The sequence below is a fragment of the Pochonia chlamydosporia genome, chromosome 1 (assembly GCF_001653235.2).
Source record: "Pochonia chlamydosporia 170 chromosome 1, whole genome shotgun sequence".
Taxonomy (NCBI): Eukaryota; Fungi; Ascomycota; class Sordariomycetes; order Hypocreales; family Clavicipitaceae; genus Pochonia; species Pochonia chlamydosporia.
In genome coordinates, this window is record NC_035790.1 from 3,923,919 (window position 1) to 3,936,184 (window position 12,266).

A 12,266-nucleotide genomic window follows, 5' to 3' on the forward strand; every position below is an offset into this window, starting at 1 on the left:
CACTTTTGGGATGGATAAGGGAGGGTGAACACATGGGAATGGGGACTGGAAGGAAGGATCAGAGCGACGATAGACTTGGGATATTTGGGACGAAGGCAGGAAGGGACGGAATATACCCGGTACGCCACAAGGTGGTGTCCTTAGATGGTTGATAGTGTGAATGACAGCATCGTCCACAGGATGGATGATTTAAAATGTTATGCTTGCTACAGAGTTGTGAGATGTGCTAAATTGTGACGTGACGAGAAAGTATCCATGCCACTACATTTAGGCTTCGACGGTCTTTCGTAACATTCATCGACCATTGCAACTGTCCTTGTGTTTGGTAAATACTTTGGACATGGATACTCGAAGCTTTCAAGCATTTCACGTTTAAACACAGCACCAACTTACCAACCTTACGAAATCACAATGCCTTCGATACTTGAGCCATCAGTCAACTACATTGCACCATCACAATCTCACACACAAAACAAAGTATTTCAAGGTATTTTTTTGCTCATACCTACGAGTCACCCAGCACGCAAATCGAGAAGAAGAAAAAACAATGTCTAGGAAACAAAGGCGGGATAACGGTCAAGTCCACCCCTTTTGGCGGCACAGGGCTTTCCCTCTCTCAAAACTTTTTTGCAACCCTCTGCACAAAAACTAAGGCATGTCCACTAAGTTAACCATAAAAAAGCAGAGCGAGTATCTTTCCCTCATAAGTGCCAACCAAGTCGACCAAAGAGTCCAAGACAAACCAGGGATTTTTTTGTATAAAACAGTCCTTGCTTTAGCTGGGAACGCCTCCGATGACTCCTTACTTTCTTTTGTGATTCTTTTACCATTCCGTTGCGTCGACGTGCGAGTCCGTAGGCTCAGTCTCAGGGTTCTACCACTGGGACTGGTCCTTGGGGGGCTCGGCCCATTCGCCGGTGCCGGAGGCGGCCCAGTCGCCGCCTGCCTCAGCGCCGTCCCAGGTTCCGCCGGTGGTGAAGGCAGGAGCGGAGGCTTCCCATTCACCGCCGGTGGCGGGGGCGGTCTCGACGGCTGCGGGGGCTTCTTCCTCGGCGGGCTTCTCTTCCTCGGTCTTTTCCTCGGCCTCGGTGTCGGGGTCACGGTCTGAGGATTGTTAGTTACACGGACGGACATAGCGATGCTTGATGAATGTGGGCGTGGCTTTCGAATGATGGACCAAGCCTCAGAGACCGGTATATCGAGCGAAGCGAGAACAACAAGGACCAAAAGATATGGATATCGAGCGTAGCGAGGACCAAAACTTACAGAAGTAAAGATCGGGCATGACGTCCCAGGGAGTCTCGCGGTTGTAGATGGTGCCACGGAGACGGAGGACCTCACGGGCAAGCAACCACCAGACAGTACCAATGGCGTGGCGACCCTTGTTGTTGGTAGGGATGGCAACGTCAACATACTCGGTCAGCGAGTCGGTATCGCAGAGAGCAATGACGGGAATGTTGACGTAGGAAGCCTCCTTGATAGCCTGGGCGTCGGTGCGGGGGTCGGTGACGATAATCAGGCGGGGCTCCTTGAAGGATCGGGTGATGTAGTTGGTGAAGGAACCGGGGGTGAAGCGACCGGCGATGGAAGAGGCACCAGTGTGAGCGGCGAACTTGAGGACAGCACGCTGGCCGTAGGGACGGGCGGAGATGACGCAAATGTCGGCGGGGTTGTCGATGGCGACGATGATGCGGGCAGCGAGGACGATCTTCTCCCTGTGGTGTTTTGTTAGTATTTTGCGACGTCAAACCATGTTGCTTCTCAGAGGACGAAATTTCATAGCGCAAAGAGCTTGAGCGCGTGGGATATTTCGCCGCACTGCCATTCTTAACATACCAGGTCTTGCCAATGTTGATGATGTTGACACCATCAGCACGGGTCTTCCACAGGTAAGGCTCCATGTGAACCTGGAGGTTCTTGCTGCCAACATGGCATTGAGCAGCCAGGAGCATCTCAATGTCCTGGGTGGTGGCGTTGAGCACCGACGGCAGGTTGTTGGGGGCCATCTTGTCTGATTTTCCTTCCTTTGGAGGTTCGACGTGGGAAGCGGATGGGAAGAAAAGAGGTCGGAGGTTTTGACGGATCGTAGAGGGCGCAAAAAAGTTCGCGAGAATCCCGTGCACTGAATTTCCACAAAGTGTGTGTGGTGGGCAGCCCTGACAACGCTAGCACCAAATAGGGCTAGCTCGAATTTGGCGACTTGCTCTGAATGCAAATCACGTGGAACATGCGCTAAACCGCATTGGGTAATCTGTCGTTTCTGCTGGGTCTGAGCCGGAATGGGACGTGGGAAATTTTGAGGATCTGACCTCAGCCGTGGAGTTGCAGCTTCGACTCGCCCTTGCTGGACTATCAAATTGTCTGCGCAGGGAATTTTATAGCAAACATGCCGCCTAGATTAGAGGTGCTGCAGCGCCTGGGCACTGTCAATCGTAAGGAATTGCCTCGAATGGACGGTCATTGATGATTTACTTACCTCTTTTTGGTCGGAACAGTGTGTCTTCGGCCGGCGGCTCGACCAGCGACTCCCAACTTCCTCCCCGTCATCCAGACGGCCAATCTATCACAACGAGAGAGGAAGCGCAAGGCGAAGCAGGATCCGTACAAGTGGGCACAAGCGCAGCAACGGAAAAACGCTAACCTCAAGCGTCGCGAGGAGCTGCAGAAGCAGAGAGACGAGGCATGGGGCAACCCCGTGCTGGGGAAGACGACACCGTTCCTCGAGTCCCTTGATACTGCTGGCCAGGTTGGCCTCAGTGAAGTATTCCGAGACCCAAGCGGCAATGCTCTCCAAACACCCCATGAGCTGCCGACGACGCCTGGTCTCCGAAACCACTTCCTCACCGATGCCGAGTTGGAAGAAGCCACCAAACACGCCTTTACCCTCAGCAAGCCCATGACGGGCATCGTCAGCGACCAATTCAGCAATGCGTCGCCCAATGAAGCCATTGAAAAACACAAGCAGGATCACGCCAAGGCGATAGAGGCCTTGAAACGCATCACCTCGTTGCGAAACGGCAGCGGCAAGGACCGCTTTCACGCCAATGTTCGCCGGCTCGTTGATGAGTTTGGGCGCCACAAGACGGACAAGTTCCTGGAACCAAGGCCGCAATCCATTTCGCCGAATACGACACCCATGCCTGCGCGTGCTGGCCCGGATACGGGCAGCTCCGAGGTCCAGATTGCCATCCTCACGGCAAAGATTCGAACATTGTCCAAGGCCCTTCAGATTAACAGAGGGTACAAGGACCATCATAATAAGCGAAACTTGAGATTGTTGGTTCACCGTCGACAAAAGCTCTTGGCCTATATGGAGAGAAAGGAGAGGGGAAGCGAGCGATGGACGCATATGATTGAGAAGCTGGGCCTCACGCCAGCTACCTGGAAGGGCCAGATCGACTTGTAAGAAATGATGTAGACTACTATACTCCTGTATGTACAATATTAAAAGAGCCACCTGAAGTGGATAATTTGCTTGTCCACATTCGATTTCTTTCAGCCGCCCCCAGTTTGCGCCATTTGAAACAAGAGAGAAGGAGCTATTCTACCCGTGCAATTGTGAGCTAGCGGAGTCGATATACTACAAGCCATGCTAATAAACATCAAATAAAACAGAGATACCGAAAAAGGATTTATCAAAACACGCTAATAAAGTTGCCAATGCGATCCTTTTGGTTTTGAGCTATGCATTCGGCAATCCATGTGATGTTTCGGATTTCCTGTCAACTGGTTAGCACTTGAAGGCTCACCGTTTGCAAAGTGACTGGGGTTAACTGACCTGTTCTCGTAGCTTTACCCATGCATAAACAATGGCATACGTGAATTGCCTGGTGAAAGCGCTCTTTGAAATCTCCATCTCTTTCTGATAGAACATGTCCTCCAAGGTCTTCCCGTCGGAGGCACCACCGCCCATGTTACCTGGTCCAGATGAGCCACCTAGGGAAGCAGCCTCAAAGAAAGTCTTATAGTCATGAACACCGTCGACAGCCAAGCGGACACCCTCGGCGTCGTCTGCACGAGAGAGCATTAGAGTGCCTTCGGGGTACAGCTTGCCAAAGTTGGGATAGAGCTTCTTGCGGTCTGCCTTGGACAACTCGGTACCAAACGAGTTGAGCGTGATGTTGATGGCTCTGCGATCGGCCTCAAACTCGAGAATCTCCGACATGACGTCTGCTGTTGGCGTCCCAGCCATGTCAGGATGTGTGTTGACAAAGTTATGGAAGTCTTCGAGGTAGTTCTTGTACAGCGTGTTTCGTACAATCTCAATGTTGAGCTCGTCCAGGTCTTGGTGGCTCAAGCTGCCCTTGAAATATGCTGCAAGGGGTGTCTCGATTAAAACGCTGTTATAAAGTTCTTCAATATTTGTGGCAACGCAAAGGACGGGCATTGTCTCGAACCATCCCAAAGGATGGCATCTCTCTAGCAGCTCGCGGGTATCTCGCTCATGAAGAGTACCAGTGATAAGAAGGGCGACGTTGTCAATCATGTAGCCGTAGGTGACGTAGTCCATGAACTTCGCTAGTGATCCAACAGCATTCGCTCGAACATATCGAAATTCGGAGACAAGCTTGTCTGTCGTCTTGGCGGCAAGGCTGGATGTTGACGGGTTAGGTGGCAGGGAGGCAAGGAAGTCGCCGTACGCAGGACCCAGTTGAAGCTTAAGATCTACCTTCTAGTTAGCCCCGCGAGCGGCTGTGGATGAAGATGTAGCGTAATTCATACCATCGATAGTTTCACACTGGGTCAAATTGTTGTAAGCTGAGCCTGTGAGCAGGCCATTGCGGTAGCCTCGGACGATGCCCTCGACATAGCTGGGATGCATTAGCCGGGTCGTCACATTAGGTGCAGCAGATATCGGAACCTACCCATTGTTGACGTTAAAGAACAGACCCTCCATCGTGCCCGACGTCTCCTGAGTCTAGTGATTGACTTTGACGCAAAGCGAGACGGTAGTTGTTGAATAGGAAACGCACAAGTGGCGCGAAGGTCGTGATGTCGCTGGTTGTGTGGTAGTTCTTCTGCCTGGCTTGGATATGCTGCTCGGAGCTAGCCACCAGTTACGTACTGCCCACTTCAGCTTTGTCTCTGGCCGCCTGCCACCACAAAGGAAACTCCACGTGAGTTGCGGTGGTTGCGGTGGTGCCGGAATTATAGATGCGCCGGCTTCCGCCAAGTCTCCTCTAGTGCCACTTGTGCGTGCAGCACCAAAGCCAAAAATTTTGAGTGGAGACTGAAGCTTTTCTTGTCTGAAAATTTCCATCACACTTTAATCCTGCGTGCGCACATCCGACCGCAATTGCGCCTCGCAAGAAAGCAGGATCCCAATCGAACCGAGCAAGATCGTTAGAGGCAATCTCACTTATTCAAAATGTCTCTCTTCGTTCTTGCCGAGACGCCGGCAGGGTGAGTTTTTCCCAATGACGCTTCGCAGAACCCTTGATTCTTCAATTTCAATGGTTAACACAATGTAGCTATGGCCTGTTCAAGGCTGCCGACAAGAAAATGTTCAAGAATGAGGACCTGGCTGCCGAACTTGGACGGCCCGAGAAGTTGGTCGAAATGTAAGAGCAAAATTCATCTGTCCAAAATCTTTGCCACGACAATCTAACACACCGGGTTTCAGGCTCAAATTGAAAAAGTTTGTCAAGTTCGACAGCGCCGCCATGGCCCTCGAAGAAGCCGCGTCTCTCAAGGAGGGCAAAGTCCCCGAACTCCTCACATCTCTGTTGGAAGATCTCAAGGGCGAGAAGAAGGCCTCACTCGCCGTTGCCGACATGAAGTTGGGTACCTCCATTTCCAACTTGCCCCAGTTCAACATCTCCGCCGTGTCTGGATCTGAAACCATGGATGTCTTCCGAGGCATTCGTGAGCATCTCTCATCGCTCATCCCTGGATTGGAGCAGGAAATCGTCGATCGCATGTCGCTCGGTCTCTCTCACTCGATGTCCCGCCACAAGCTCAAGTTCTCCGCCGAAAAGGTCGACTCTATGATTATCCAGGCTGTCAAGTTGATTGATGATATGGACAAGGAACTGAACGTCTACGCTATGCGAACCAAGGAATGGTACGGCTGGCACTTCCCTGAAATGGCCAAAATTCTCAACGACAACCTTGCCTACGCTCGTGTCATTCTGACCGTTGGTATGCGAACCAACATTGCCGACAGCGACTTGTCTGAGATCCTCCCCGAGGAGGTCGAGGTCGCCATCAAGGCCGCCGCCGAAATCAGCATGGGTACAGAAATCACTGAGGAAGATTTGGACAACATCAAGCTTCTGGCCGATCAGGTTATTCGCTACTCTGAGTACCGCGCCCAGCTCTCTTCCTACCTTGAGACCCGTATGCGGGCCATCGCCCCCAACCTGACTGCCCTGGTCGGTTACCTTGTCGGAGCCAGGCTCATCGCTCACGCCGGTTCCCTCATCAGCCTGGCGAAGTCCCCCGGTTCCACCATCCAGATCTTGGGTGCTGAGAAGGCACTCTTCCGAGCCCTCAAGACCAAGCACGATACCCCCAAGTATGGTTTGATCTACCACTCTTCCCTTATTGGTCAGGCCACCGGCCGCAACAAGGGTAAGATTGCCCGTATGCTGTCTGCCAAGGCGGCCCTCGGTCTGCGTGTTGACGCTCTTGGTGGTGATGATGAGGAGCAGGATGAGGATGAGCGAGCCATCCTCGGTCTCAGCAACCGCATCAAGTTGGAAAACCACCTCCGAAAGCTCGAGGGCAAGCCACCCCTGCCCAAGGGCGCCAATGTTGCCCCATCAGGTGAGATTGTTGGTGCTGGTGCATTCATTCTCAAGGAGACCCGACGATACAACACCGACGCCGACGGTGTCACTGAGGAGCAAGTCAACGGCGACTCCTCTTCCAAGAAGGAGAAGAAGTCCAAGGACAAGAAGAAGCCAAAGATTGAAGTCGTCGAGGAGGACTCAGACGACGAGATGAAGGACGCCGCCGCCGACGACAGTGACGACGACGATGCCACAACTCCCGCCGCCAAGGTCCCCAAGCTGTCAAGTGAAGAGTACGAGCGCCTCGCCGAAGCCGCCGGCCTGTCAGTCAAGAAGTTCAAGCGAAAGTACGAACGTGGCGACGTCCAGCTCAACTCCGACGGCACCCCCAAGGTCTTCAGCAAAAAGGAACTCAAGAAGCTGCGCAAGGCCGAGGCCGCCGCCCAATCCACACCCTCAAAGTCCGCCGCCGAGCCCACCCCCGAAAAGAAGAAGAAGAGAAAGCACAACGACGACGAAGAGGTCGAGTCCTCCAAAAAGGACAAGAAGCAGAAGAAGAAGAAGCGCCACTCCGACGCCGAGTAGAAGACGGCCCAAGAGAAAATCGCAACTTTGAAATGCGGCCGCAGGGGAAAGAAGAGGAAAACGGACCACAAAACAACAATGGGATCAGAACAGGGCCTGCGATTGTCTGCGATGTGTAGATATATGGATTGATACCTGAGATTCTAAAAGGCGGCGGGGGGTCAAAAAACAGGAGATACGAATCTTGTGCCCTCTTGACTTCTTGTGCCGATTAGGGCGCCGGCGTTCTTGGGAAATGGTTGATTTTGTATGGCATTTGGCGCGACTGGCTATCTTCTTCTTTTGTCTTTGCTTTTTATTTTGCTCTACTTTCTAATGTGATCAAATTTCTCTCATGTAACCCTAACTTTTGGTCACATTTTTCTATGACTGGAATTTATGGGTGGGCCAAAGGGAATATGCTTAGTAGAGTTCAATGGCATCATCATTAAATGAATCATGGGTGTTTATCATCACGGTGATGGCTCAGTGACATATCATTTGCAACTGCGCTGTATTCATGGCCAGCTAATGTTCTACAACAAATTACCTAGGTATACAGAGCGCGCTTCCTCCAGTTTCCAAAGCGAGCGATTAGGGGTATCCGTCGCAAGATCCTGAGTAAGACTCCATCCAAGACCAATCCATACGTTTCCTCTCCTTCCCATCTCACAACGGGGGTATTAAGCGACGGGGGGTATCATCATCCATCTTCGTGAATCCTGCTTCGATCAAAGCCGAGGGTAGCCCTAAATAAAACTTTGCGGTATCTTCCTCCCAACAACGGGATTTAAAAGGTTTCAAATCAAACAGAAAACAGAACGGGAACGAGGTGACGTGACCTGGGTAAATCATAGCAGGCCGTGTGCGGTAGAAAGGGGGTATTTGTATGTCGAATCATGCGTTCGAGTGTGAGGACCTGGCGACATTGCTGACTCGAAGTGAATGCGGAAGACAAGGAAGAGCATCGTTGAAAACTTATGGGAGCCCATCAAAAGGGCATCTCTCGAAATCAAGTAGACCACGCTAATCGACCGAATCACTCCGAGTTAGCATATCACGTTCTTGTCATGTCACGTCCATAAACGCGGGCATCGTTAGATGTTCTCCACGACGCGGGCGTTGATGGCGGTTTGCAAACCGGGGTCCTGACCTCCGAAATCATTTTGGTTTCCGTCGTTTCGCCCAAAGCCGCTGCCCTCGCCAGTTTCCTGAGCATTGATGGCATTGAAGGCTTGGAGATTCTGGCTTGAGCCAGGCAAGAAGATGACCTTGCTATTGGCCGACTTGGCCATGGCCTGCATCGCTTCGAGGTAACGGATCTGCATGGCAGGGGCAGAGCTGAGAATGTCGGCAGCCTGTCGCATCAACTTGGCAGATTCGACCTGAGTAATGAGCGGGTTAGCTTGCTGGTGATATAATGGTGAGAAGAGACTTGGGTTGCTAAGCTTACCTCAGCCTTGGCTGCGATGACCTTGCTTTCTCCGATACGCTTGCTCTGAGCAGCCATTGAGAGAGACTCCTGGAGATCTTGACTGAAAATGATGTCCTTGATGAGCATGCTTTCAACCTGGACACCCCAACCCGCGGCAACGTCCTCAATGATTTCGCGAATGGAGTCAGCAATTTCCTCGCGTCGCTCAATAACATCCTGAAGAACACGGGCTCCGATGACGTGACGAAGTGTGGTCTGGGTACGCTCCAGCAGTGCCTGGCGGACATTGGAAATGCCAAAGGCAGCCTTATGGGGAGCTACAATGTGGTAGTAGATGACAGAGGTCAGGCGCAACGTGACGTTGTCCTTGGTCATGCAGATCTGCTCAGGAACCTCGGACGTCTGAATCTTGACATCGATCTGAAGGAGCCTTTCGCTGAGAGGGTTCACTTTGACCAGGCCAGGGTCGACAGCCTTGTAGAAGCGACCAAATTTGGTGATGAGACCGACATTACCCTGGTTGACGTTCTTGTAAGGGTTCGGGCAGCAGAAGCAAACGGGGATAGCTCCCAAGGTTCCAATGCAGGCACCGAGTGTATTGACTGTAGGGAGATATTAGCAAATGTAAAATGAGTGGCCAAATGGCGATAAATGTCAAGAGAGGAATGCTTGGACATACTCATGGCACCATACCAGCCCTTGGGGTTTGGATCGTTGCCAATAAGAGTGGCATAGCTCTGTTGGAGATCCTCTTGCCTTGGCGGCTCCACATTCATCTTGGGCTGGCTGTCATATGCAGGCGCAGCGGCCTTGCCAGCAGAAGATCCTCCTCCGTTTACCTGGGCCATGATGGGTTCCGTGGACGAAGTGAAGGAGGTCGTTGTTGCGACGGCTGCTAATGCAGACTTTGTGGTGTCAACAGATGTGTTAAATGAAACACGGAGCAGAGATGCGAAGGGATAAAGCGCGGATATAAACCACTATCAAATGGAAATGTCCTGCACAATGCGATTGTCTATTGCAGTGTATGGCCGTGTGAAGGGGTGACACTTGGCTTTTATGTCGACGATGGAGGGGACGATGGACGGGCTATATTTATGAGTGACGGCGGTTCGCAATGTCTCTGACGTCGACCAAAAGACTGGGCGCGCAACTTGAGAATTGGTGCGGCAACTTGAACAGCCAGTTTTGGGTGGTGTGAAGGATGAGGCAGTGGAGCTTGTAGCTAGGCGGGTGGAGGCACAGCCATGGCCGCTACTGGCAGTTGAACTGGCCGGGGCGAGGAAGGCAAGGGTTAACTCCCAAGAACTCCCCAGCAGACTGCGATTTGTGGATGGTCTGAGCGGATAGCCGGCATGAGGCGCAGGGTGGGGAAGCGAGAGTGGGCAGGTGCTCTGTTCTGTTTGTCACTGCTGCTTGCCGATGAGCTGCTGTGTGGAAGGTGCGATGGGCAACGGCATCCGTCATGATGCATTTGAAAGTATAGAGTACGGAATGCAAGTCAACCAGTTCTGGTCTGTCGCTGCAGCGGAATCTGTGTTGCTGCTCATGACTCCTCATGACGTGTAATATTTTTAGGCTTCCTCCGCGTATTCACCTCTCAACGTTCTGCCTGTTCATTTGAACCAAACAATACTAGCATGGCGGTGCATGTTTACTCTTCTGGCTCAGTTGATTCCACACATGCAAGAGCCAAGCAGAGCTGGTACAGGCCGGCGCACAATCAATTGGTTCTGTTGGACATGCTCTTACAAATAGTGGGTCGATATGCGGCAAGGGTTGGGAGCCTTTGCTTGGCACCGTCACAAAGTCACCAAGTCGCAAAGCCCTCCATGTCGCTTCCCGCAAGTGAGTTACTGGCCGACATACGATGAATCCGAAGTCAAAATGAGGCTGCCAAATCTCCTTTGCTGACCGAAGAAAGCAAGCAATATTGAGCCCCCAAAGCGTTGGATTATCAACAGCAAAATGTTGAAACAAACATCGATGCGCCACTTGTCGTTGACCAGCAATTTTTCCTTGTGTCACCGCACAGCTCCCTCGATGAACCCCGAACTCCTGTTTCGCAACAGCCAAAGTGTCGCATCATGCGTTTCCCAAACCATCAACCCTACATATGTACGGAGTACATTGCAAAGTTTCTGTGAACCCCTCAAAGCTTCTGGGCCATTCGCACAGAACCGGGGCCGTTTAGCCGTTCATCTATTCGAAAACACAGTGAGCGCACCGAGCCTTCTCTGGCCGGGCTGTTTGAAGGAGCCGATCGCCGTCTGTCAATTCGCACTAGCAATCGGAACTGCACAGCCGTGGACACCCTTGATGATGAGAGACCAGACAGTCTTGTCACAACAGCAGCGAACTCTGGTATCCAAAGAATTAATACGGGTCTGGTCAGAAACCCAAAGCTTCGGTAATACGCTCCAACTGCATCGCCACACCTTTTGGCAAGGGTAGCTACACGCTTGAGACATTGTTCCAATGACAAGCCTCCATGTCCCTCCACTTCAAGAACATATCTTTCTTGAAAGATCAACCCCAGGTCTTGCTATGAGAAACACTTGACATCCTGACTGAAGTTCTCAGGGTTGTTAGATGCACTGCCTCCGATCCGTTTCCGCTCTGTCCACTCTGCTACATTACAACGCCAACTGCTTACTCGAATCCACGGTTGTAGGGCGGATTTAGGTTGACCGTCTCCAGCTTTTGGCGTCATGTGCAGACAAGGTTTGGTGGCAACGCCTGCCTTGTGTCCATTATGGCAACGACCGAAGCGTCATCAGAATGATTGTCTTTTGTTGGTTTGGCTTCTGGAAGCCTACTCCATTTGGCTCTGCCACGATTACCTTGCATCTGAAGACCCGTCTACATGCAATGCCAGCCTCAATATTCGATCCCATGATCACAAGTTTGTGGGTTTTTGTCCTCTGCCCGGCTCCGGATGTTATACTCTGATGCAGTACCTCTAGAGTATCAGGCTCCCAGCCCAGGGTAGCGGATTATGTTGTAGAATCTTTTACCCACGGCAGGGAGTGATAGGTCAGTAATATTTAACATAATTGATTGCAAGACATCTTTGATCTCCCACTCCAGACCGAGCAATCTCCGCAGAGTCAGTACTGTCGGTGATCCAGTGGCAGCACAGTTTCCTGGTCATCCTTTGAAGGCCATGAAACCAATACTCAGCCCTGCCAGTAGATGTCACATAATTGCAATGTACAAACATAATGAACCCCAATACCTACATTTGCTAGATCAACCTCGACCCACAAGGCAGTGTAGACCTGTGCTCTCACCAACCATCACTTCAACTTCCTCATCAGGCAAGCATAGATCGGCAGGCATCAGTATTCTTCCAACCTTCAATGCCTCGAAAGGCTGAATTGTACACGGTTACAACGAATTGACATCATGTCATCAGGGCAAATAAGCTGGTTGCCCTTACCAAGCGGCCATGGCCGGACATAGCCACCGTGGTGTTGCACAATCGACTTGTGTCATGGCAACATGAAGCTTGCAATACACGAGGTCGATTG

The 12,266-nt window shown here is 51.7% G+C and overlaps 6 protein-coding genes across 6 annotated transcripts; 3 read left to right on the plus strand and 3 right to left on the minus strand.

Annotated features, from left to right (window-relative positions):
* Positions 1-874: 874 nt before the first annotated feature.
* On the minus strand, positions 875-2,006 carry VFPPC_15274 (40S ribosomal protein S0; the record flags this gene model as incomplete). Its single annotated transcript, XM_018293027.1, has 3 exons — positions 875-1,104; positions 1,267-1,715; positions 1,837-2,006. The coding sequence occupies 3 exons, from the start codon at positions 2,004-2,006 to the stop codon at positions 875-877; spliced, it is 849 nt and encodes a 282-aa protein (XP_018149326.1).
* A 380-nt stretch (positions 2,007-2,386) lies between these two features.
* Positions 2,387-3,406, plus strand: VFPPC_12959 (ribosomal protein S15 precursor-like protein; the record flags this gene model as incomplete). The annotated part of the gene is made up of 2 exons (XM_018290736.1): positions 2,387-2,432; positions 2,496-3,406. 2 exons carry the CDS (start codon positions 2,387-2,389, stop codon positions 3,404-3,406), a joined length of 957 nt encoding a protein of 318 aa, XP_018149327.1.
* Positions 3,407-3,635: 229 nt separating this feature from the next.
* VFPPC_12960 (vacuolar ATP synthase subunit d) lies at positions 3,636-4,897 on the minus strand (the record flags this gene model as incomplete). The annotated part of the gene is made up of 4 exons (XM_018290737.1): positions 3,636-3,719; positions 3,779-4,665; positions 4,723-4,811; positions 4,866-4,897. 4 exons carry the CDS (start codon positions 4,895-4,897, stop codon positions 3,636-3,638), a joined length of 1,092 nt encoding a protein of 363 aa, XP_018149328.1.
* A 471-nt stretch (positions 4,898-5,368) lies between these two features.
* VFPPC_12961 (nucleolar protein NOP58) lies at positions 5,369-7,319 on the plus strand (the record flags this gene model as incomplete). The annotated part of the gene is made up of 3 exons (XM_018290738.1): positions 5,369-5,403; positions 5,472-5,561; positions 5,624-7,319. 3 exons carry the CDS (start codon positions 5,369-5,371, stop codon positions 7,317-7,319), a joined length of 1,821 nt encoding a protein of 606 aa, XP_018149329.1.
* Positions 7,320-8,395: 1,076 nt separating this feature from the next.
* VFPPC_12962 (SPFH domain / band 7 family domain-containing protein) lies at positions 8,396-9,581 on the minus strand (the record flags this gene model as incomplete). Its single annotated transcript, XM_018290739.1, has 3 exons — positions 8,396-8,683; positions 8,752-9,335; positions 9,413-9,581. The coding sequence occupies 3 exons, from the start codon at positions 9,579-9,581 to the stop codon at positions 8,396-8,398; spliced, it is 1,041 nt and encodes a 346-aa protein (XP_018149330.1).
* Positions 9,582-11,899: 2,318 nt separating this feature from the next.
* Positions 11,900-12,112, plus strand: VFPPC_18767 (hypothetical protein; the record flags this gene model as incomplete). Its single annotated transcript, XM_022430332.1, has 1 exon — positions 11,900-12,112. One exon carries the CDS (start codon positions 11,900-11,902, stop codon positions 12,110-12,112), a length of 213 nt encoding a protein of 70 aa, XP_022285924.1.
* Positions 12,113-12,266: the final 154 nt, after the last annotated feature.